The sequence below is a fragment of the Trachypithecus francoisi genome, unplaced genomic scaffold (assembly GCF_009764315.1).
Source record: "Trachypithecus francoisi isolate TF-2019V2 unplaced genomic scaffold, Tfra_2.0 Lachesis_group0, whole genome shotgun sequence".
In the NCBI taxonomy this organism is placed as follows: Eukaryota; Metazoa; Chordata; class Mammalia; order Primates; family Cercopithecidae; genus Trachypithecus; species Trachypithecus francoisi.
The window spans coordinates 119,604,491-119,631,082 of NW_022681453.1; the positions used below are offsets into that span (position 1 = coordinate 119,604,491).

The 26,592-nt window shown below is 37.9% G+C and overlaps 1 protein-coding gene across 2 annotated transcripts in view; it reads right to left on the minus strand.

The window, feature by feature from the left end:
* Positions 1-1,690: 1,690 nt before the first annotated feature.
* Positions 1,691-26,592, minus strand: part of SPATA16 (spermatogenesis associated 16) — a 257,900-nt gene continuing 232,998 nt past the window's right edge. For both annotated transcript variants that reach the window (XM_033211730.1, XM_033211731.1), the window contains one exon: positions 1,691-2,027. In XM_033211730.1, the coding sequence (XP_033067621.1) occupies positions 1,905-2,027 (123 nt within the window). In that variant the 3' untranslated portion in view covers positions 1,691-1,904. The remainder of the gene's footprint in view (positions 2,028-26,592) is intronic.

Below are 26,592 nucleotides of genomic sequence, written 5' to 3' on the forward strand. Positions count from 1 at the left end.
ATATAATCTATTTGAAGTAGAATTATCTACTTGCTGTTTGGTTCTTCTTTGTGGAAGAAGCAAGTGCCAGATGCATTTAGTCAGCCACCTTGAACTGTTTTGTCCTCTGATAATTCTTTTACCTTATTGAGGAATCCCCATATTGTTTTCCAAAATGGTTGTACTAATTTACAATACCACCAAGCATCTGCAAGGGGTTTTTTTTCTTCAAATCCTCAACAACACTTAATATCTTTAATCTTTTTATAAATAGCAAGTCTAACATATGTTAGGTGATATCTCACTGTGGTTTTAATTTACATTTCTCTGATGATTAGAGATGTTGAGCATTTTATATATCTGTTGTCCACTTATATTTTCATTTGAGAAATGTCTTTTCAGGTCTTTTGCCATTTTTTATATGGTTGTTTTATTTTTACTGAGTAGTTTGAGTTCCTTGTATATTTTAGATATTAGCCCTTTATCCAATAAGTGATTTGCAAATATTTCATCCCAGTCTGTGGGTTGTCTCTTCATTCTGTTAATCATTTCCTTTGCTGTGCAAAAGCTCTTTAGTTTGATGCAAACCCAGTTGTTTATTTTTGCTTTCATTATGTGTGCTTTTGGGCTCTTAAGAAATCGCAGCCCAGACCAATGTTATGGAGCTTCCCTTCTATATTCCCTACTAGTAGTTTTACAATTGCAGATCTTACATTTAAGTCTTTAACCTGTTTTGAGTTGATTCTTGTATAAGGAGTGGAACAATGGTCCATTTTTACTTTTCTGCATGTGGATATCCAATTTTACCAATGCCTTTCACTGAAGAGATCATTCTTTCCTCATTGTGTATTCTTGGCACCTTTGTAAATGTGTGGGTTTATTTTAGAGCTCTGTATCTTATTTCATTGGTCAATGTGCTGTTTTATTTTAGGGCTCTGTATCCTATTTCACTGGTCAATGTGCTGTTTTTGTGCTAGTACCATGCTGTTTTGATTACTATAGCTTTGTAATCTATTTTGAAATCCAGTAGTATGATGCCTCTAGCTTTAATATTATAAATTTTTGTATGTTATTAGGTTAAGATTGGATAAACTGTCATAAATCATTTAGTCTATTACTTCTGCTCGGAAATTTTGATTGGTTTCATTTTATTTTTTGAGCTTTTATCAATGTATTCCAAAATTCTATTTATTTTTCACTATTAAACAAATTATGTTTTCCTATTTTACTCAGGATCTGGGCTCTTCCTCCTTATTTTATTCTCACATCTTTTTGTTGGCATCAGTTGAGGTCTTCAGTGATGGCTGTCAACTCACTACTTTGTCAAACATGTGCAAACTTGACTACCTTGTCAGATTTGTGTTGCATAGCTTAAGGGGCAGAGAAAATACAATATAAAGGATCTAGAGGAAAACAACAACTTAATGAGACAACTTAACTGATGTCAGCCATACCATGTATGACTATCTTTATAAGAGTTGGGAAAGTACATTATAAGTTTTATAAGTTCAATTTTGCATTTATATTGTTTTCTATATCTGTAGGTGGCCCGTGAATAATTCTTAATGAATGCACATGATTATAGATGTATACTATAAACATTATTGGGTAGACCTGGTATACCTTCATCCATTTTGAAAGATCAAGGCAGTGAAAGAGGTATCAATGGTTATTTTATAAGCTCTTTAAACAAGAAAAATCTGAACAAAAGTCAAGTCAAACCTGCTGAGAATATTTATTTCTGTCAGTTGAGATTAATGAAACATAGAGTGTCTTCGGTAAAGATGAACTGAGGGGAATACCACCTCTTTCTTTTGGTGACAAGTTTTTGTTATCCAGCTGTCACAGTGCTAGGTGGGCATTGGGATGGGTGCCCTTGCCTCTTCTTCTGGGATGTCTTAGTGGTAGTGCCTGCTCCCTAATGACTAGCTTTGCTGAACAATTTGAAGTCGCTTCATTTTTGTTTTTTGCCTTCGAGCCATTCTCAGTTTCTTAGTTTTTAAGAAACTGTCCTCTAATTGGTATAGAAAATCTTCAATTTGTCCAACCTAGAAGAAATAAACAGATGCAACAAGATTTTTTGTTGGTATCCTGAGTTTTGTATACTTATAAAAAATGGTGAGGTATTTAAAATAAATGGCACATACAAATCCATGTTGGAACAGAACTGGCAGAAACAGAAATGATTAAACACAAAAGCCTCCTTCTGTTTTCATTACAGGTCCCCCTGTTTTACTAACTTAATGCAAAGCAGAAGCACAGGAGTTTGCTTTATCACTTGGTCCAAGGTATTGGAATGGAAATGGGGATTACTGTCACCATGCAGTTTTTAATGGTCAGTAAAACTAGGGATTTCAAAAGAAAGTGGATGGTAAAAGATTAATCCATGGCAAGCCTTTTCTCCATCTCCTTTGCCAACAATAAGAGTGAAAACAAACAAACTTACCTCCCTCAGAGCCAGAGATTCTAGCATTTAGATGCCCCTAACCAACATGGGAGAAAAATGAATATTTGTATAGTCTTGGCAAGAATCATTTCTCCTTTCAATCAAAACAAAATTCTGAAAGAATGCATTCTTTTAAAAAATGCCACACTCCAGGGAATAAGATAAAATAATGATATACACAACAATTCTTGAAAAAGAATTAGTCTTTCTTCAAAGAAAACTTACAATTATTCAATGGCAGTTGATAGAATGTATCATACTGTTTGTCAGAAAAAAACTATAGAATAAAAGTTTACACATATGCTGAATTGAGTTCTCATGAAAGTCAGTAGATATATAATTCATACTTAACCCTGACTTCTAGGACCTGCATATTGTATTAGCCTAACATTACTCACTGAAGAGCTCATTGTCATAAAGTTAACTCAAAGCTAGAGCACTTACTATTCAAGGTACATGAACATATCATCTACTTAAGATAAAAGCACTTACAACTTCAATTTTCCAATTTTGAGTTCCACTTTTAAATTGCTTGATTTATCATTCAGAGTAATATCCAAAGGATGATTCAGATTGTCAAAAAGAGAATAATAAATAGTAGCACTCATCCATATGTTATGCTTAGATCTTATATCATACTAGTGATATAAACTGTCCACTGTTTTTTTTTAAGAAAACAAAATAAATTATTTATATGAAAAACTATTCTTTTTGAAACTCTTGTAAAAACTATTTCAGGTACATTTTTTAAAAAGCACATTGTTTTTTAAGATGTCTGATCACTGCAGGACACATCAAAATCATTTGACAGAATATTCTTGGATTCCTCCATGAAGTCAATGCATTATTCTATGTATTCCATATACACACACACACACACATACATACATACACAATATCTGATTTTCACCAAAGTAAGACATTTAAAAATTAACATGGAGCACAATCAGTGCAAATATAATGGATGGCAGCTTACCATTACTTCAGTAGTTGAGTTGATGATTCATTCACATTATTTGTACTGACAATATATCATTTAAATCAAAGCTCTTTACAATGAGAATATTTGCAATTAGCCCAAATATAATTTAAAATTACAATTCTAATGCAGTAAAAAAGCTTCCTTCAATAAGACAGTGAAATAATTGTTTTTAAATATCCATTAGGTATCTGCTGTCTTTTAAAAACAATTGTATTCATTAAGAGTAGTATTTAGTAACAGGTTTGCATTTTATTTTAAAAAGACAAAGAAGAAACACAAGATGTGTCACTGGAAAAAAAGAATTCTGCTGAATTAACTGGGCAGGTCCAGACCACATATTATGTGCGTGCTGTATCTGGCCTGTATGTTCATCTCCTACCTGGCCTGTCTCCCTCCTGTGCTTTTAATCCATCTCATAAAGATGCCAGAATGAACTTTTAAACAGATAAATCTGATCTCACATCTTTCCCTTGCTCAAATTACATTAAATGGATTTCTAAACTCTTACCATGGCCTATACACCTGTATACCTGGGTTATCAGGTTTCACTTGCATCTCTGGCACTAACATCAATCCATCTGCTTTAGCTATGGGGGACATCTCTCAATTATCTGAGCACAGCCATGCACTGTTCTATGTCCCCTCCATCTTCCTAATGGAACATGTCCATTAGAACACTTACACATCCTCTGGATTTCATGTCAAACATCAATGCCTCAGGGAAGTCTTCCTTTAGAACCGAGGCCAAGTTGGTTGTCTCAGTAATATTTTTTCATCTTTTTAGATATCATAATTTTTAAACTTAATTGTTTATAATGATTTATATAATATCTGTCTTCTCATCTGGACTTTCAGCTCCATAAGGCAGGGACCAGGTCCATGTTGTCCACTATTTCCAAAACCTAGGATATTGTAGACCCTCAGTAATCCTATTCTCTAATAAAAGAGTTGAAGAGATTCAGAAAACCATGTGTTTTTTCCATATTTAAGTGATGTCTGGAATGAAGGATATCAGAAGGCCTTCTTTTCCTCTATAAATTAAATAAACATGACTTTCTCATGCCACCATTCTTTTACCATTGTTTAGCTTTGAGACTGTCAAGACAAGCAAGGTTATCACAAGGTGTTGCCTGTATACTTGAAACAGCCAGGAGTAGAAAGGGCACTGGAGAGGAGTCATCAGGAATGTTGAATTCTGCTCTTGGGTTGGCTTCTAACCCTGCTCTGTGACCCCAGGGAAATTACTTGGCCTTTCTGAACTTCAGTTTTCACCAACAGTTGGTATTAAAAGAGGATTGGCCTGGATAATTTCCAAAGACACATCAGTTTTCACCAACAGTTGGTATTAAAAGAGGATTGGCCTGGATAATTTCCAAAGACACAAAATTCCGTGACTTACAACCATATCAGATCCAAGTAGTCCAATCCTAAAAATGAGTACTCACATTTTCAAATCAGAGGTTATTCTCTTAGATTACATCATTAGATGAATGACACAATATGCAGAAAAGTAAGTCAATTTTAGCTTCTATACTTACTGACGTGTAGGAGAGCTGCAACATGTTTTTTAGAAAAGCTGGTTCTTTCTTTTCATTTTTTTTTTTTATGTCAAGGAAAGAAAAATGCTGGTTAAAGAGAAAATAGATTCATATAACTAGAAGAACAGATTGCAAATGATAGAAATTTCTGTAAAGCCCTTGGGAAAATAAAATACAAAGAAATATGTAAGTACACAAGAAAGTACACAGGAAAGTACACAGTTTTTGAAGCAGAGGCTTTATTAGACTCTCTTTGGTACAGAATCTACTTGCTTAACTGTATCAGATAGGCTACTTGGTCATTCTGGGTCTAACTTTCCCTTTGCAAAATGGGCAGGTAACATTTTCGTGTGTGTATATATGTGCCAATGCTGACTTGACATTACAGTGATATGGACAGTAGACCAAATGAGCTTGCAGAGAATTTTAGGCTGTCTGATGATGATGGAGGGGAACGAACTATCTCTGTCGGAGGGCAGGTTCTGACCCATCATATGACTGTCGGTCATAACCCATGTCAAAGAGTAAGGAAATTGTCATCAGCCAGTTTCTCAACGCCTTTTAATTCACATTTAAACACTACTATTATGAGCTGAATCATGTTCCCCTCTCAATTTATGTGTTAAAGTACCCAGTACTTTCGAATGTGGCCTTATCTGGAGGTATTTACATAGCTAATCAAGTTAAAATGAGGTCTTTAGGGCAGGCCCTAATCCAGAATGACTGGTGTCATTATAAAACAGGGACATTTGGAGACAGATGCACACACAGGAAGAATACCATGTGAAGAGGAAGGCAGAGATTGGGGTGATGCCCCCACAAGCCAAGGTATGATAAAGAATGCCAGCAAATCACCAGAAACTAGGGAAGAGGCATGAAACAGTTCCTTCTTCACAGCCCTTGGAGGACCCAACCTTGAAGACACTGATTTCAGATTCTTAGGCTCCAGAATTGTGAAACAATACATTTCTGTTATTTAAGCCCCTCAGTTTTTGGTACTTTGCTATGGCAGTCCTAGCATATAATTACTAAGCTATAAAGTGAAGGGAAGAGCAATTAAATTATAATTTTCCCCCAAACATGACTTTGATCCTTTCCGAAACTCTCATTTCCCACTGATGTTCCCTCCTTGGTTGATGCCCACTGGCACAGGTATAGTGTATACCTTGGGAACCAGGCTTCTCTCTTGCCAGTAATGGCTGTGAGAAGAAGTTGATCTCAAACATGAATGAACAAGTAAATTATACTGAGAAGGAAGATGCTGGGCTTGAATTTAGGCTTCCTATTAAATTTCATGTAGTCTGAATCAAGGAGAGAGGATTAGGTGTGTTTATACGGGTTTGCTTGCACATGTTCATGCCTTAGGAATTGAGTGCTCAAATAATTATTTTAATTAAAGCTTTAAAAGATTTTTTTAAAGAAGAAAGTTGAGGAAATAGGAACAAAATTCATCAGGAATAAATATCAGGCTTATATGACTACAGTGGTAGTTACAGAATGGGAATGTGTTTCAGTGATTAGCAGTTTGGACCAAAATCCTCTCGGCAAAACAGACATTTCACCCCACCACAGTGGATTTGATAACGTTAGTTTCTTTGCTCTGTTCCAGTTTTATTTCCAGACCAAAAGCTTTTAAATATTTATCATCCAAAATGGTTTGAATTTTAATTCTTATTAGAATTACAGTTGTTTTCAAATAGGCTTGAAATTAATTTCTAAAATAAACTTAGTTTCTGAAACGGAGTTGTTTCTACTATTCATAATACAGCAGTTTCCTTTAGCTTTGGGCTGGTATTCAAACAGACAGACAAGTCCCTAAGTTTTTCCTTTTTCATTTAGTGAATTTGGTATATTATTTAGTTTTTTGTCATAAGAGTGTAACATAAAAATCTGGGGTACCTACCCCTGAGATTTTATAAAACATACAAAAAAAATGCCAAACTATATCACCAACTCTTGAAAATACCCATAATGATAAGTCTTTTCAGTGTGTTTAATGTAGAGTTAGAAACGCTTATGAAATTTTGCTATCACATAGTCCAGGAAACTATGTGTTATGGTCTGAATGGCTCTGTGCCCCCAAATTCATATGTTGAAATTCTAACTCCCAAAGTGATAGTATTAGAATGTAAGATCTTTGGGAGGTGATTAGGTCACAAGAATGGAGCTCTCGTGAATGGCATTAGTACCCTTATGAAAAGAGGCCCAAGGGAACTTGTTTGCCCTGTCCACCATGTGAAGACACAGCTAGAAGGCACCACCTATGAACCAGAAAAGGGGCCTTCAGTGGACAGTGAGCCTGCCACTGCCTTGATTTTCCAGCCTCTAGAATGATGAAAAATAAATTTCTGTTGTCCATAAGCTACCCAGTCTATGGCATTTTATTATAGCAGCCTGAACAGGCTACCATGTATCATAGTTTTTAAAAAACTCATTTTGGTAAGATTTATCTGAAGGTTTGAATATATATTATTAAATTAAACTTTTGTTTTGAGATAATTGAGGATTCATACACATCAGTAAAAAGTAACTCAGTAACACCCAGCATAATTTTTACCCAGTGTCTGTCAGTGGTAATATCTTGCAAAACTATAGAATACTACAGCCAGGATATTGACATTGATACAGTCAAGACACGGAACAGTTCTATTACCACAAAGATCTCTCATGTTGCCTTTTTATAGCCATCTGTTTTCCTCCTGGTCCCTAACTTCTTCTTAAGCCCTGGCAACCACAATACAAGTTCTTTTTTTTTTTTTGAGACAGTCTCGCTCTGTCACCCAATCAGCATAGTCTCGGCTCACAGTAACCTCTGCCTCTTGGGTTCAAGTGATTCTCTTGCCTCAGCATCATGAGTAGCTGGGATTACAGGCATGTGCCACCACAGTAGGCTAGTTTTTGTATTTTTGGTAGAGACAGGGTTTTGCCATGTTGCTCAGGCTGGTCTCGAACTCCTGGCCTCAAGTGATCTGCCTGCATCAGCCTCCCAAAGTGCTGGGATTAGAAGTGAGCCACCGTGCCTAGCCATAGGTTCTTCATTTATATAATTTTGTTATTGCAAGAAGGTTATCTAAATGGAATTATATAGTATATAACTCTACACTTCTCTGGAGATTTATTCAGATTGTTGTATCAATAGTTTATTTCTTTTTATCACTGACTAATATTCCATGGTATGAATTAACCAGTTTGTTTAACCATTCATGCTTTAAAGCATAGTTAGATTATTTCCAGTTTGGGGTTATTGTAAAATAAGTTACAATAACTTGGGCTATTGTAAAATAAGTTATAAACATTTGTATACAGGTCTTTGTTTGAACATGTCTTTATTTTTCTGGGATAAAAGCCCAGGAGGGCAATTTCTAGGTTATATGGGAGTTGCATATTTAATTTTTTTTTTTTTCAGTAGTGCTGATTGGTTGGATTGGAAATGAAATCAAAGGGAGTTGAAGCTGTCTTGTACTGAGTCAGTTCTGGGTGGAGGCCACAAGGTCAGATGAGCCAGTTTATCTGTCCGGGTGGTGCCAGCTGATCAGGTGCAGCATCTGCCAAATATCTCAAACACTGATCTTAGGCTTTATAATAGTGATGTTATCCCTAGATTATATTTAGTTTTATTTATTTATTTACTTATTTTTGAGATGGAGTCTCACTCTGTCACCCAGGCTGGAGTGCTGTGGCCGGATCTCAGCTCACTGCAAGCTCCGCCTCCCGGGTTCACGCCATTCTCCTGCCTCAGCCTCCCAAGTAGCTGGGACCACAGGCGCCTGCCACCTCGCCCGGCTAGTTTTTTGTATTTTTTAGTAGAGACGGGGTTTCACCGTGTAGACCAGGATGGTCTTGATCTCCTGACCTCGTGATCCACCCGTCTCGGCCTCCCAAAGTGCTGGGATTACAGGCTTGAGCCACCGCGCCCGGCTCATTTTAGACATTTTAATAGGTGTGTAGTGACATCTCATTGTGGTTTTAATTTGCATTTCCTTAATGGCTAGTGATGTTGAACATGTTTTAACATGCTCACTTGTCATTCACTCTGGTGAATGTCTGTTCATATCTTTTGTCATTTTCAAATTGGACTGATTTTTTTACTCCTGAATTTTGAGAGCTCTTTATAGAATCTGTATATAGATTAGTCTTTTGTTGGATGTGGGGTTTGCAAGTATTTTCTCTCATGCTGAGCTTTTTTTCCTTTTTTTTTTTTTTTAACAGAGTCCTTCCACAGATAAAGTTTTTAATTTTGATGAAGTCTAATTTATAAATTAAACTTCTATGGATTGTGCTTTTGGTGTCAAGTCTAAGAAGTTTGCATAGACCAAAATCCCATATATTTTTTCCTATTTTGTATAAGTTTTATAGTTTTATATTTTGCATTTAAGCCTATGACCTAATTTGAGTTAATTTTTGTATGAAGTATAAGGATTAGGTCAAGGCTGTGTTTTGGTTTTCGTTTATTTTTGGTCTACAGATGTGTAAATGTTCCAGCATCATTTGTTGAAAATGCTATTTTTCTTCCACTGAATTGCTTTTACTCCTTTATAAAAAAAAATCAGCAGAGGATATATGGGTTTATTTCTGGGTTCTCTATTCTGTTCCATTGAGCTTTGTGTTAATCTGCCAGTACACAAATTCTTGATTACTGAAGCTATATAAAAAGTCTTGTATATCAAATTTGAGAGTTCAATGTCTATATTATGTCAGATCTTTCAATCCATAAACATGGTATATCTCTCCATTTATTTAGAGCTTTGATTTCTTTCATCACTGTTTTGTAATTTTAGGCATACAAGTCCTGTAGATGTTTGCTAGATTCACACCAAAGTATTTCATTTGTTTGAGTAATTGTAAATAATATTGTCTTAAATTTTAGTGTCCCTGATCACTGCTATTATATAAAAATACAACTGAGTTTTGTACATTTGTTTTGTATCTTGCAACGTTGCTGAACTCATTTTTTGGGGGGGATTTTTACGTAGACAATTATGTTATCTGCAAATAGGGAAGGGCAGATTTCTTTCTTTCTTTCCATTTTACATGCTTTTTATTTCCTTTTTGTGCCTTAATGCCATGGCTAGAATTTCCAGCACTATGTTGAATAAGAGCAGTGAAAGCTAATATCCTTTACCTCTTCCTGATTTTAGAGGGAAAGATTTTATTCTTTCACTATAAAGTGTAATGTTAACTGTAGAATTTTTGGAGATGCTCTTTAACAATTTAAGGAGGTTCCCCTTTATCCCTAGTTTTCTGAGTATTTTTTAAATCATAAATGCGTGTGAATTTTGTCCAATGTTTTTTCTGCATCAATTTATATAACCTTGTAATTTTTCTTGTGTAATCTGTTTATATGGTAGATTGTACTGATTTTGAAATATTCAAACATCCTTGCATCTATGGGATAAATCCCACTTAGTTATGGTATGTAATTTTAAACATATTGCTAATTTCTATTTGTTAATAATATTAAGCTTTTTGCCTCTATATTCAAGAGAGATATTGGTTTGTAAATTTTTTTGGTACTATTTTTGTCTGATTTGGTATTAGGATAATACTAGTTTTATAATATGAATTGGGAAGGCTTTGCTACTCTTGTATTCTCTGAAAGAAACTGTGCAGAATTGGTGTTAATTCTTTAAATGTGTGGCAGAATCATCCAGTGAAACAATATAGGCTTGGAGATTTCTGGGGAGTTTATAATTATGAATAGAGGGTTAATGAAACTATTTTATATTGGGTGAGTGGTGGTAGCATGTTTTTTCAGTAATTGGTATATGTCATCAAAGTTGTCAAATTTATATATGTAGAATTGTTCTAAAGATTCTCTTATCCTTTTACTGTCTGCAGCATCTGTAGTGACGTTCCATTTCATTCCTGGTATTGGTGATTTGTGTCTTCTCCCTTTTTTATTCATTAGTCTTGCTAGATTTTTTTTTTTTTTAATTTTACTAACCCATTCAAATAACCACTTCTTTGTGGCATTGGTTTTCTCTATTTTTCTGTTTTCATTTCCATTGATTGCTAGTTTAATCCTTATTGTTTTCTTCCTTCTGCTTGCTTTGTGTTTATTTTGCCCTTCTTTTTCTAGGTTTTTGAACTCGGACTTGAGTTATTGATTTGAGATAGTTTCTTCTTTTATAATATATGCATTTAGTGCTATGAATTTTTCTCTCATTGCTCTTTTACCTGTATCCCACAAATTTTGATATATTTTCATTTTTATTCAGTTCAATATATTCTTATATTTCCCTTGAGACTTCATTTTTGATCCATTAACTATCCAAGTATTTGGAGATTTTTCTAATTTTCTGGTCTAATTTGAAGACTTTTGCTAATAGTCTTCAGAAGTTTGACTATGATACATCCTGGTATGAATTTCTTTGGGCTCATCCTAGTTGATATCCACTGAACTTCTAGTTTGCATCCATTGCAGTTGTAGAACACATTCTTTATGATTTCAGTTTTTAGAAATTTGTTTAAGTTTGTTATGATCCAGAATAGCATTTATTTTGGTGCATGTTCCATGGGCACATAAATGTTGATTAGATTCTGTTGCTTGATGGTGTTACTGGGTTATTGTATATTCTTGTTGATTTTCTGTTTAGTTGTTCTATCAGTTGTTGAGAAAGGGCAGTTGAAATCTCCAACTATAATTGTGGACATGTCTATTTTTTTTTTTAGTCCCATCGGTTTTTGCTTCATATATTTTGCAGACCCTGTTGTTTGTGCATACACACTTAGAATTGCTTTGTCTTTTTGGTGGATTGATACTTTCATTGTTATAGAATATCATATCCCTCCCTGTCTCTGGTAACTTCCTTTGCTTGAAGTCTCCTTTGTCTGATATTAATATAACCACTACTGCTTTCCTTTTGTTAAAGTTTACATGGTATTTCTTTTCATATCTTTTAAACCTTAAACTTTCTATGTCATCACATTTGAAGTGAGTTTGTAGACAGAATATTTGGGTCATATTCTGAATATTTTGCCAGTCTCTGTCTTTCAATAAGTGTATTTAGGCCACTCAAATTTAGTGTAATTATTGGTATGTTAGACCTTAGTCTGCCATTTTATTTTTATTTTTTTTGGTTGTTGCTTCTGTTTTATCCCCCTACCTTTCTGAGGTTACTTAAACAGTTTTTAGAATTCCATTTTGACTTAACCAGAGTTTTTGATATATATTTTGTATAGCTTTTTAAGTATTTGCTCTAGATATTACATTATATGTGTGTATGTAAAATATGTATGTGTGTTCATTTTAAATTTGAAGTATAGAATCATTTCTTTCTTTGTCTCTTCACCCTCTCCCATTTATAATTATCTTAAATCCTTTATATAAATTGAGAACTACATTAAGCAATGTTATTATTTTTGTTTCCCCCACCAAACATGATGAAGAGGAGAAGAAAAGTGTATAATTTTTAGTCATATTTTTACTTACTGCATTCTTTCAGCCTTTTTGATATTTTTAGGTGATTCTTTTGATTCCTTTCTATTCAGAAAGCTTTATTTAACTCTTCTTTTGGAGTAGGTTTTCTGATGATGAATTCTCTCAGTTTTCCTTCATCTGAGAATGTCTTAATTTCTTCCTTATTCCTGAAAGATGTTTGCATTGGATTGGTAATTCTTTTCTTTTAGTGCTTGAAAAATATTATGCCACTTCCCACTGGCTTCCATAGTTTCTTATGAGAAAGTCATTGTCATTTGTTTTTTCGTATGGATAAGGCATCATTTCCCTCTCGCTGCTTTTAAGATACTTTTGCTAATAGTCTTCAGAAGTTTGACTATGATATATCCTGGTATGAATTTCTTTGGGCTTATCCTAGTTGATATCCACTGAACTTCTTAAATTTATAGTTTTGTCTTTTGCCAAATTTGGGAAGTTTTCAGCCATTATTTCTTTGAGAACTTTCTTCATCCTGCCTACTCTTACTTTTCCTCTGAAACTCTGATGTCATGGATGTTAGATCGGTTGTTACAGTCTTACAGACCCCAGAGGCTTTTTTTAGTTTATTTTTTCTTTGTTGTTAAGAATAGGCAATTTTTTTTTGAGGTGGAGTCTCACACTGTCACCCGGGCTTGGGTGCAATGGTGTGATCTCGGCTCACTGCAACCTCTGCCTCCTGGATTCAATCAATTCTCCTTCAGCCTCCTGAGTAGCTGGGATTACAGGCACATGCCACCATGCCCAGCTAATTTTTTGCGTTTTTAGTAGAGATGGGGTTTCGCTATGTTGGCCAGGCTGGACTGGAACTCCTGACCTCATGATCTGCTCTCCTCATCCTCCCAAAGTGCTGGGATTCAGGCATAAGCCACCGTGCCTGGCCTAAGATTGGGTAATTTTTATTGTTCTATCGTTCTTTCACTGATTGTTTCCTCTGTCCCTTTCATTCTGCTGTTGAGTCCATCCAATACATTTTTTGTTTCAGTTATTTTTTCTTCAGTTCTAAAATTTCTAGTTTTTCTTTATACTTTCTCTTTCTTTGCTGATACTTTCTGTTTATTTGCTGTGACTATTTTTCTCACTTAAATGTGTTCGTAATTGCTCATTAAAGCATTTTTATAATGCCTGCTTTAAAATGTCAGATAATTCTTCTTTTTTTGAGACAGAGCCTCGCTCTATTGCCCAGGCTGGAGTGCAATCACATGATCTCGCCTCATTGCAACCTCCACCTCCCGGGTTCAAGCGATTCTCCTGCCTCGGTCTCCTGAGTAGCTGGGATTACAGGCATGTGCCACCATATCTTGTTAATTTTTGTATTTTTGGTAAAGATGGAGTTTTGCCATGATGGCCAGGCTGGTCTCAAACTCCTGGTCTCAAGTGATCTGCCTGCCTTGGCCTACCAAAGTGTTGAGATTACAGGCATGAACCATTACACCTGGCCTAAAATGTCAATAATTCTAATATATTTGACATCTCTGTTTTGGCAGTCATTGATTATCTTTCTTCATTCAGTTCGAGATCTTTCCAGTTCTTGGTATGATGAGTGATCTTTTAAGTCTGGACATTTTGGGTATTTTGTTACGAGGGATCTGCCTCGTTACTTCCACGTGGAAACAGAAGTTCAGGTTCCCAATTCACCCTCCGTAACACCTGATGGAGAGGCTTCTCATTACTTCTGGTTGGGGATGGGAGTTCAAGCTCCTCACTAGGTTTCCACTGATACCTTCGTGGCTTGGAGGGTAGGAATGTTTTATCACTGTTCCCCACATGGCTTTCACTGACACGACATTGTGGGAGAAGACTCACTACCATTGCTGCGTGCTAAAAATCCTGACTTTCTACCAGGTCTCATCCAACACCATACCAGCAAGAATGGGGAAGGAAAAGGAGAGATTTACTTCCTACTGGGGATAAAAGTCTAGACTCCCTATTTGTTCTTCTCTGACACTACCCTATTAGAATAGGAAGATTGGGATACCTTGTTTTTTTGTTTATAAGAGACGGAGTCTTGGTCTGTTGCCCAGACTGGAGTTCTGTGGCATGATCTCGGCTCACTGGAACCTCCGCCTCCTGGGTTCAAGTGATTCTCCTGCCTCAGCTTCCCAAGTAGCTGGGACTACAGGCATGCGCCACCACACCCAGCTAATTTTTGTATTTTTTTTAGTAGAGATGGGGTTTCACTCTATGTTGGCCAGGCTGGCCTCAAACTCCTGACCTCAGGTGATCTGCCCACCTTGGCCTCCCAAAGTGCTGGGATTACAGGCATGAGCCACCACGCCCAGCCATACCTAGGAATTTTAATTGTATGTAATGGGGTGAATGGGGGAAAGCACACCTGCTTCATATTCTTCAAAGTAGAAGTACTCTATCACAGGTTTTTAAAAAATGATTTTGACCCCTGTGCCTTAGGAAGATGTGCTTTCATTTCTCAAATCAGTTTGACCAGTTGCTTCTAGATAACTTTATCAATGTGATAAAGTGAATCACCTATTGTAAAACTGAAGGGGCCTTCTTTCCATAAGAGGTCTTTGGAAGTTAAAAGCCTTTCAAATTTCTTGTAATAAGAGATAGGTCTTACTTTATTCTACATCTAAGTTAGGATCTCTCCAACATATGTCCACACTCCTCACTAGTCCTCTCATGTTCCTCTCCAGAGTCTATTCTCCAGCAGAAAGTCATTTTGGTAGAGTACACATTAGTTTAATTCAGTTTTGATGATGCTGAGATACATGGGTATATTTTGCTTGGAATTTGTGTGTGTTTTAGATTCCAGTCTTGTCCCCTTCTCCACAGGTATCATTTTAAGAAAATCATAATCAGAAGGATAAATGATCCATATCTTCCTTTAGAGCTGCATGTAAAGGCACTTTTATTTTTGCCCTTCTCTCAAAGATGAAAGGTATAATGAGTACACTATAAATGACTGAATGAGCTACAAGTCAATTGCTCTGAACTCCATATTAATCCCACTTTCAATACAGAATGGAAGATGTCCTATGGTTCATTTAGCTACCAAGTGGTATAAGCTGTTATTCTGTTATTCTCCAGAATTATAAAGGATTGCAAAACTTAATGTATAAAAGACAGGCAATAAAATGCTGGGCTGCCAAGCAAAGAAGACACTTTTAGTAATTTAAAGGAAGCAATGTATAGAAGGAACTACAAACTTACTCTTCAGTTCAAAATACAATTGAGATATATGTTTCCACTCCTCTCACCAGACTATTACACTGAAATTTTGAAAGATGTATTTTGAAAAACTTTTGCAAAGATAAAACTCCTCTAATAGGTTTGGACTAATACGAGCATTTCCAATTTCTGTTTTAGTCACTTCCATAAATTAGCTCATAAGTGGATCAGGCAGAGAAAGTGCTCAGGCAGTGGAGGTGGTAGACTTTGTGTTGGTCCACTTCCAGCCTCAAGGCCCCCTGTGTTGTGATGGTAAAACTTGGAGGGGTTATGGCAATGTATGCTTATAAAATTGTGTTTTCACTGAAAGCCTAATGCATTTGCGGATGATAATTCAGATTATTCACCAGAGAGTGACCCTCAGGGCAACAGTAAGTAGACCGCAGAAATGTCCAGACTTTTAAGCTGTTTCCTTGAAGTTCTGAAGTTGCAGAAAGAGGGAAAATAGTGAGCTATCAAAGCAAACCTTAACATGATATGTCTACAAAGGGAAGGATGGTAAGGGAGGACAGGAAGAGCATCATGATTCAGGGAAGTGCAGTGGGTTAGGCAGCTACCACAAAGCAGTGTGGGCAAGTCGCCAGATGGGCAGCAAGATGTGACCTAGTGATGGACAAAGGATTCCCTGCCAAAAAGCAGACTCAAAGGTTGTCTCATTGGCTGTCTTACAGAATCTGAACTTAGGTCAGGCAATGTTCTTTGTGCCATTGACTTGTGGCAGCTTTGTTTGGTTTAATATAAGTGTGCGAGCTAACAATTAAGAACAAGCCTTTGACCCAAACAAATCTGATTCAAAACTAAACCCTGTCACTACAAAGTTGGACTTGTTTTTTTAATTCTACACAGCTATTTTTCCTCATCTTTCAAGAGAGATGTCTCTCTTATAGGGTTGTTGCAATCATTAAATGTGATAATGTATTGAAATGCTTGGCACACACTAAGACATCAGGAATAAAAACTGATAATATCTGTCATCATCATTATTAATTAATTATCTGAAATACATTTTTCTATAGCTTGTTCCAATTGTGATAGTTATTAAAAAGCAAGCTTCAGACAAACTAACATAGTTTGATAATTTGTGTGGTAACATAGTATTTTATTAGGTACATGTGAATGGTGGCAGATTAGCTTTGTCTGCCCCTTGATAAATTCTTGTTTAAAAGTGGCCAAGCTCCTGGATACATGCTCCCTAGATGAGGGCTATGCCACGATTTGACACCTGCATAGAAATACTTCTGCCGCAGAGGCTTCCTGCCAAATCATCAAAGTTTTAGAAGACAGTATTTTCAGCCAACAAAGCACTTAAAAGAGGTGTTTCCAGTTTTGGAGGCAAGGGCAAGCACAGGTGGGAAGTGGGTGATTAGAAAATGCAGCTGCTGAGCAGCTGCTGAAAATGTTTTACCTATTAACCTTATACTTTTCCCTTGAAGTCAGAGGAGAAAGATGTTGGTTTAAATGATAATTGAAGTTCACCATCTAGATTTGGAGCATCGCACTGTGGTGGGGAAGACGGCCAGACCAACGCTTTCGGCTTTCTCCATTCTGCAGGTGAGGCTTGGGCTTTGCTCTGTAAACATCTGAAAATGAAGTCCTCCCTTCCCAGGTCCGATTGCCCCAGGATTTAGCTTCTGACCACAATCACGAGGCTCTGCCAGGACTTTAGTTAAGGCTCTTCCACTGCAGTTGCTGGCCTGGATGCCGTTGACACAGATTCGTTTGTCCCAGGAACCTGGCCTCTTTCAGCCCCTTGGGCCTTGTCTCCCTCCCTGCTTGTCCTCGGAACCTTTCCTCTCCTCCCCAGCGTGATCAGCAGTAAAAGCACTTAGGTTTCTTTCCCTGCGTGATCCGCACTACGCCTTGGACAGAACTGCTTAGCAGTGCTTGGAGCACACACACTGTAAAGGAATTTGGGGATATGCTAATAAGGAAGCCCATAACCAAAAGCAAGAAGATTCACAATCAAATTGCAATAAATCTGCAGAGACTCCTTAAAGAACAAGACACACAGGAAAAGGCTGACTGCTGGAAAAAGTGCTTTGCAAATGAATGGTATGGCTGCTGAATCTTTGAAAAGACAGCAGTACTCTCAGAAGTACTAACCTAGCCACGTGTCAGCCCAAATGACTGGCCGATGAATGATAGTGCCATGTGTACAATCTCTCTCAGAAGAGTTTCTGGAAGGATTTGGGTTTAAATGCTGATGTGGAAAGTAAATAACACGCTCCAATTTGCTCTTCCCTCTACCTTCTCAACCAACTGCCCCGCCCCATTTCCCAAATTTGTGTTCTCTCCTCTTTGCTTTGCCTACTTCAACAGTCTTGAACAGAACAGAGTTGCTGAGTGACATGTAACTCCATCACATTTTCATCTGAAAAGACCAAATTAGTATATCAATGAATACCATTTCTGTATGATCACAATGAGTATGATTCATAAGTTAAGATTTTGAGGTTAAAAGGAACACAAGCAGTAAAATAATTTTGAATAAATTCATATGGATGGTTTAAAGAGATCTACCTATACTCTATTTGTTGGATTCATTGAAGCTTAGGAGGTACTATATTATATTAGATGAAATTTTAAAGTGGCATTTCTCCTCAGGAAAACTCACAGGTCCGAAAGTATATGCTGGAGCACTTTTCTCATTACTTTTAACGTAACAAAGTTTTATTTTCCTCATTTAGTTTTCAATCAGTGATCCAGAGCCATAGCACAAGACAATACTTTATGTCATACCATGTTAAATGCTGATCTTCTCAGTGCCAGGTTTAGGCTTTATAAATGAAGAGCAAATAACTTTTTCTTCTTAGTTGCAGACAGAGTGTTGCTTAGCTGTTTGATTCTATGACAAGAAGAAATAGAAGTGTTCCAACTTAACAGTTGGTACTTTTTTTTTTTAAGATCCCTTTTTCTATTTACTTTAAGCCTAGTTCTTAAAACTCCAAGGGACCTTGGGATTCAATGGTAACAGAAAATCATGGGATCTAAAAGTGGTGTTGGTAAGGACACATCATGCTTCTCAGAAGGCTATGACTTGCCCGCTGTCCCATCAATGCGAGCTGAATTAATGGTTAAGGACTTCCAGATTTAGGTTCTGTATTCTTTCTGGATATAGATGGAAAACTAAGGAACAAAGATGGAGGATCCTATACAAGTGAGTTACAGAGGTGGACTAAGCACAAATTCCTCAGTGACTCTTTAGCTCAGATTGAAAGAACTTTATTTTGAGAACTGAAGACAAACTGGGTTGGTTTATAGCTAAATTCCACTTTGGTTGGAGGTCTCCTTAATTGCCCACTCGGCCTCACACCTGAATGTTCAACTACACAGACAACAATGCTGGTCACTCAGGCCTTTTCAGGCAGCACAAAACCTGGACTTTTATCAAGAAAGAGTTTAGGCCCCCGGGGTCAGATCGTTTGCTAGCTCCATTTACTGGCTGTATGACTTTAGGCAAACTGCTAAACTTCTCTTTTTAATACATTATACTTTTTACCTCTCGTGAGGATTATGAGTTTGGTATATGTAAGGTAAATAGGAGAGTTTGGGTCCCTACTAAGAGCTCAGAAAATATTAACTTCTATCCTTTTATTTGATGATCTGATTTTCAAAAGACCTGTTCAATCAGAGCTGCAAGGGGACTTAGAATCATCCAGCCCAATATCCTTATTTTACACATGAGAACACCGAGGACCAGAGAAAGGAAGTGGCTTCTGATTTAATTTGTGACTGACCCAGTCTCCAAAATGCTAGTTCAGGGTTTTCTTGTTTTATTTTGTTTGTGTTTTCTTTTACTAGTCTCCCTCTAAATCAGCCTTTGCCCTTCTGAATAGATGACTTCTTACCTCCACTCCTACCACTGGGTTCAAGGGTTAAGCCACCATTATTGCTCTCACTGCAATAACCGACTAACTCATTTCCTTGCTTCCATTCTTGCCTTCTTCAATCTATTTCCAACTTAACAGATTAGAGTGCTTCTTTGCAAAGCATTATGTCCCCTCTCACTTCATCTCTTCCTACTCTCAGTCATTCAGCTTGTTACCCTACGCTGTTTGCTGTTCCTTGTGCATGTTGGCACACTCCAATCTCAGGTTTGGTGTTTTTTGTTTTGTTTTGTTTTTTTGAGATAGAGTCTCGCTCTGTCACCTAAGCTGGAGTACAATGGCGTGATCTTGACTCACTGCAACCTCCGCCTCCTGGGTTCAAGCGATTATTCTGCCTCAGCCTCCTGAGTAGCTGGGATTGCAGGTGCGTGCCACCATGCCTGGCTAATTTTTTTGTATTTTTAGTAGAAACGGGGTTCCACCATGTTAGCCAGGCTGGTCTGGAACTCCTGACCTTAGGTGAGCCGCCGCCTCAGCCTCCCAAAGTGTTGGTATTACAGGCATGAGCCACTGTACCCGGCCCAATCTCAGGTTTCACATGTGCTGTTTTCTTTACTTGGGATGTTTTTCACCTGATATTTGCATGATATGCTCTCTCCTCGGGCACTTTCCATTTTCCTATTGTGCTTTCTCTCCGAGGGGGCATTCACTACTTTATAACATATCCTGTATTTCTTTAGGTAGTGTTTGCCTACTTCAGTACAGTGCAAACATTATGAGGGCACACTTGTTCACAGCTGTTTCTCCAATGTCTAGAATGACGACTGACATAGAGGAGGTACCAGTAAATGAATGATGAATACATAAATGAGCAATGTGTCAATAGGATTTGTGGGATGTTCAAAAGAATATGTTTCCTCAGGTGTTTTAGTTATATAACAAAACTAAGCAAATGTTCTATCCTTAATTAAATATGTGGTGGCAGGGGACTTTCCAACACATAAAAATTTACCTTTTTTTTTTATTTTTTATTTTTTATTTATTTATTTATTTTTTTGAGGCAGAGTCTTGCTCTGTCGCCCAGGCTGGAGTGCAGTGGCCGGAACTAAGCTCACTGCAAGCTCCACCTCCCGGGTTCCCGCCATTCTCCTGCCTCAGCCTCCCGAGTAGCTGGGACTACAGGCGTCCACCACCTCGCCCGGCTAGTTTTTTGCATTTTTTAGTAGAGACGGGGTTTCACCCTGTTAGCCAGGATGGTCTCGATCTCCTGACCTCGTGATCCGCCCGTCTCGGCCTCCCAAAGTGCTGGGATTACAGGCTTGAGCCACCGCGCCCGGCCTACCTTTTTTTTTTAAATCATAACCTGGTAATTTTATGTTTGCATAGCTAAACCTATAGGCATCCATCTTTCTTGAGTTAATTGTTAGGAAATACTCTGCAAAGCCAAACCAAAACAACAACCACTTTCCTAAAACTCTGTAAAGAATATATTTCCATTCTGGTGAATCAGGAGAAAATACATTTGTTTCATTCGCTCTCTTTCTGGGCTCTTAGAGAAACTTCAAAGAAAACAGAATGTAGACAGGAGGTCAGCTTTCATGAATCAGATTTCATCTTGATCGGCTTTTTATAGACCTATAACAAAGTAGAGCCCTGAAAATTGTGTTAGGTAATGGGGATTCTGACAGACCCTTTAACTATGTGGAACTAGGAGGTTCTGCTATAATTCTGCTGCTTCAGATGAAAATTTCAAGTGTTTTCATTAGGTACAACAGCTGTTTCTATTACAGATAACAGATCTCAGAGGTGGTGATGCTGATATCAACTTCTACTGGGCTCAGAACACAGTGTAGCTTGTACAATTAGTTTTTTTTTTTTATTATTATTTTTTCTGTGCACGCAAATTAACTCTGTAGCAGTAAAAGGAAATTACTTACTTGCTACCGGAATTGTCTGAAAGTGATACGATCATCTTTTGTAGAATCACATTAACCAATTAAAAGCCCTTGGGAAAAATTTGGCACCTTGTTGCTTCCCATTCACATCTTCCTCAAGACCTCTCATTTAGAAAGTGATGATCATTATCAGGGCTTTTAATTTGGAAAGATTGGCTGCTCACCAGTGAGCCTTTCTAGATACCCAGTGGTTGGGTAGAGTGGCTGTACTGTGTTTCAGCCTTGGAGGTCTTGACTTTACTATCCTCCTGCTTGCTTGAATGTATGATTTCTAGCCTGGGACACACAGTCACAGTCCTGCTACTGTACATTGTTTCCGAGATGGTGCCATCATTTTATTCTCTCATTGAATGCACATATTACTCCTTCATTGAGAGGAGGTGGATTGATTCTTCCAACCCTTGGAACATAAGCTGGCCTGTGACTGCTTTAATGAGTAGAATGTGATGGGATTTGCTGTGCAAGTTCTAGGCTTACCCTTTAAGAGGACTGATGGTTTCTACTTCCTTTCTCTTAAAATACTCCCCTTCTTGAAACCCAGTTCATAGGAGCACATTCTGTGATGGATTTGCCACTATTTTGCCACGCTGTTTAAAGCCTAATTCACAGAGAGGCCATAGTTAGGTACTCCAGTCAACTACCTCAGCGGATTATTGTCAACTGTAAGCCATGTGAGCGAACCATCTTGGAGTTCAGTCCATCTTAGCCTTCAGATGACTCCAGCCCCATACATGGAAGCCATTTGACTAAACTGAATGAGAGGCATTGAGTAAGAGCTACCTACAGGAGTCTGGTCTTGAATTGTTGTTTTAAACTGCTACATTTGGAGTGGTTTGGTTTGTAACACAGCAATAGATAACAACTGCAATAGTGGCAAAATAGTGGCAAATCCATCATAGGACGTGCTCCTCTGAACATGGGTATCAAAGATCTTTCAAGTGAGGTGAAATTAGTTGTTGTTTACATGATATAGACAGATGTCATGTCAATCCTTATTGTATCTTTTCAGCTGGTCCCTAGAAGGTGATAATTGGATTATTGTTCTATTACCATTTGGAGTTGTAAATACAAATATTTACTGTACAAATGCAATTTTTTGGGGAGAGGTAACGCTCTACACCAGAGTACAGCAAATACTTTTTTTTTTTTGAGATGGAGTCCCACTCGGTCACCCAGGCTGGAGTGCAGTGGTACAATCTCGGCTCACTGCAACCTCCATCCCCTGGGTTCAAGCGATTCTGCTGCCTCAGCCTCCTGAGTAGCTGGGATTGCAGGCACCCACCACCACACCTGGCTAACTTGTATTTTTAGTAGAGATGGGGTTTCACCATGTTGGTCAGGCTGGTCTCGAACTCCTGACCTCGTGATTCTCCTGCCTCAGCCTCCAAAAGTGCTGGGGTTACGTAAAGGCATGAACCACCGTGCCCGGCCAGCAAATGTTTTTGATGGTGCTAGATAGTAAATATTTTAGGGTTTGTGAGTTATTATAGTTTTTGTGGCAACTACTTAACTCAGTCAAGTTGACTTAGATAACATGTAAATAAAATGGCATGGCTGTGTGAAATCAACTTTATTGACAAAAATAGGTAATATGCTAGATTTGACCTGCAGACTGTAGTTTGTTGACCCCTGTTCTAAACAACTATTTCTAGAGCCAAGAGAGACATGTGATTATATTACTTGAGTCTCATCAGGACCACGTTTGGCTACTCTATCTCTAATTCCTCTTGCCAGTCCTTCTTAGTCTCTGTCATGGGCTTCTCCTCCTAAGTTTGAAATGTGCTTCTCAAGGCCCTCTTGTCTCCTTACTCTATTATACTCTTTCTAAGCCATGATTTCAGCTAATGACAATTTGCCAATGACTAAGAAATATCTATCTTTATTCAGTCTTTTATCCAGAACTCAAGGCTTTTGTATTTCCTGTTGGATGTCTTGCCAGCACCCTATGTGAACATAGGCGCACTTTTGTGCCAGTTGTTAACCTACAGCCTTGCAACTCCAAATCTGCTCTTCTATACTCAGCCCTGTGATAAATATGGCTGGGACTCTGCAATTCCATTTCTTTTTTTTTTTTTGCCAACTGTTAGATTCTAGCATCAGAGGGCATTAGAGGAGAAAGAAAGGACTTGCTTCTTCTTTGCTTCTTGTTTACTTCTGTCTGCTTTAGGGTTCCTGGGAGTGTCTTGTCAGCAAACCTTCAATCAGAAACATACTTTCTTTTCTGCAGTAGCAGCCAAATTTAGTTTTTACAAAAGTTGCAAACTACATCCATTACTACCCACCTCCCCATCACTTCCCACAGCACCGGTGGGTTAGTGGTTCCTCCTTGGAGGTTTGGGTCCCAGCCCTTCAGGACTCCAACCTCAGGGACACCATTACCTGCTGAGCAGCACCTTCTAGTTGGGGGTCTGGGTTTTGGCATAGCAGGGTCCTTGCTCTAAGTTTCTAAGTTTTAGCCATTCCAACTTCTCTTTGATTCCCCAGCCCTAAGACATGGTAGTTGCTTTCTTTAATGGTTTTCTTTGTGACAACTTACTGTTCTCCTTTGCTTCTTCAGTTACCTAATTAACAACTTCATAAGTTAGTTAACCATTCTTTATATTAAATTTCCATTCATATATCTGGCATGGTTTCTTTCTCCCAACTGAACTCTAAAGGCATTTATATTCTTGGCCAAAAGCTGCTCCTATGACAGTATCTTCTTCTTTAGTAAATGGCACCAGCAAACTTTTCCCTATTCCCTGCTCAATTGCTCAAGCAAGTATCTAGGCATCATTCTTAACCATTTCTATTCTCTCAACTCCCAGATCCCATCAGTTGAACAAGGCCTATAGATGTGGCTTCCTGAATATTTCTTAGGTCCATCTGCTTCTTTTCTTCTCTGTGTCCACAACCCTAAACCAAGACGCCAGCATGTCTCACCGGGATGACGATCCCTACTTTATCACTGACGTCCCCGCATTTCTGCAGCCCCTCAATCTCTTCTCCCCACCACAGCCCTAAAGATGTCCTAAAAACATTTTCTAGTTAAATATACTCTAAAACTATCCAAACTTCATTTAGAAGTCCTTCTGTAATTTCTCCTGCCTCTGCACTTCATTTTGAAATATCTTATTTACTTTTTGGTTAGTTTTGAATGTGCCATGCTTTTTTAAAAAAAAAAACCATTTTTGGTATAAAGTGATCCCTCTGTTTAGAAATATCCCCTTTTACCTGGAAAACCACTACACATTCTTTAAACAGTGTGTAAATATCATTTTCTTAGAGACAGTGTTTCTGACCTCCTAGACAAGGCTATTCTGCCATTTATTTCCATAGATCATTGAACATCCCCTTTATTCCATAATATTCAGTTAGCCCATAAGTAGCTTTGTAGATCATAAGGACCATACAGGCAAAGGCTGTGCCTGTCTTGCCGAGCACAATATTCCCAATATCTAACTTTTTTTTCCGGCATGGTAGATATGTATTCAACACATATTTGCTGACAGTCAATTTCTGTTTTTTTGTCCATACAGTGGACTCTTGAGCAACATGGGTTTGAAATGTGTAGGTCCATTTATAGGGATATTTTCTTCTGCCTTTGCCACTCCTGAGACAGCAAGACCAATCACCTCCTCAGTCAATTCAACGTGAAGATAACAAGGGTGAAGACCTCGACTTCCACTGAATGAATAGTAAATATATTTTCTCTTCATTATGATTGTCTTAATAATATTTTCTTTTTTCTAGCTTACATTATTGTAATACAGTATATAATACATATATACAATACAATATGTGTGAATCAACTCTTCATGTTATCATAAGGCTTTCAGTCAATAGTAGGCTATTGGTAGTTAAGTTTTTAGGGAGCCAAAAGCCAAATGTAGATTTTTGTGCTCCTAACCACCACATTGTTCAAGGGTCAGCTGTATATCACAGGGTCTCTGAGTTCATTACAAAAGACACGTGTTTCCTCAGATGCTCCAGAATCCCTTGGAGTTGGCTTTTAAACTGAAGGTTCTTTTGTTTCACATCTCCTGATGCTGTTATGCCCAGACCGTTTGTTCCCCGAAAAAGACCACCAGAGTCCAGAGTCAAAGCCAAGCGGCAAGGATCTTTAATGCAAGTTCGAACTTGGTCCCTCCGTTCCACAACATACAGGAGGGCCCTGAACAATGCGTGCGCTTGCCTTTTATAGCCTAATGTAAACAGGACTTGTAAAGTTGCAGAGGAACGAGGGAATTCTCTAGGTTACAGCATTACAATTGGTTAACATTTTAAGTTTATACATTTAGCGGTTTTTTTATTGGTTCCCGCGCTCTCACAAACGGCTGTGTTCTTATCGGGGATTTTCCAGGTGGTGTCCTTCTAAAGTTGAGATATATGGTAGTCTTTGAATTGAAAGATATATGGTAGGGAGACATATGGTGGGATGAGCCCAGGAAGTTGAGGGATATATGGAGGGGAGACATATGGTGGGATATGTTTATACTGGGCTCAGGAAGTTGAGAGATATATGGCAAGCACTAGTAATTAGAACAGAAAAAGAACAAGACAGGGACTTTCATATTGCTTGTCTATACAACATCTGAAATCTATAGATAACATTATCGGTTAGGTCCGGCGTCAACTTTTAACTAGGCTCAAGGCGCCGCCCGGGCTGTCTGCCTGTAGGGTCAACTTCTAACTAGGCTCAAGGCGCCGCCCGGGCTGCCTGCCTGTAGATTTCATTTGGTCTCTTTCAATGCCAGTCTCCCCTGGTGGGTTCTTACAATGATGGGAGGAAGATGAATGGGGAGTTGATCAATCAGAACTTACTACTTTGAGCTTGACTGGAGACCCAAGATTACTAACTTTTACATTTTCAGAGGGTCCTGTTGTGTCACACAAGTCTTCTGAGTACTTGGGTCCAGGTGCATCTCGGCACTTCCTGAATTTAAACCCCAGTAGCCAATGATGGGATGTTCCTCTGTTTCTAACAACCAGTATGTTACTCCTTTACAGCAAACATCAATGTGCTAGTTTCTTTGTAGTTCCCTGAAATGTAGTCATTATTCCTCAAGTGAAAAAAGTGGAAATATAGTTGGGGAGTGGACTAAAACACTGATGAAAGGACTTTAAAGAATTACAAAACCGAGAACGAAGGTGCAGATAATGAAAATAGAATATGAAAATGAGCATGATACTGAAGAAAAATCATGAAAGCATATGAACACAGTCTTTTGGAAAAGAAGCAGATTAAATAAATCCATATTT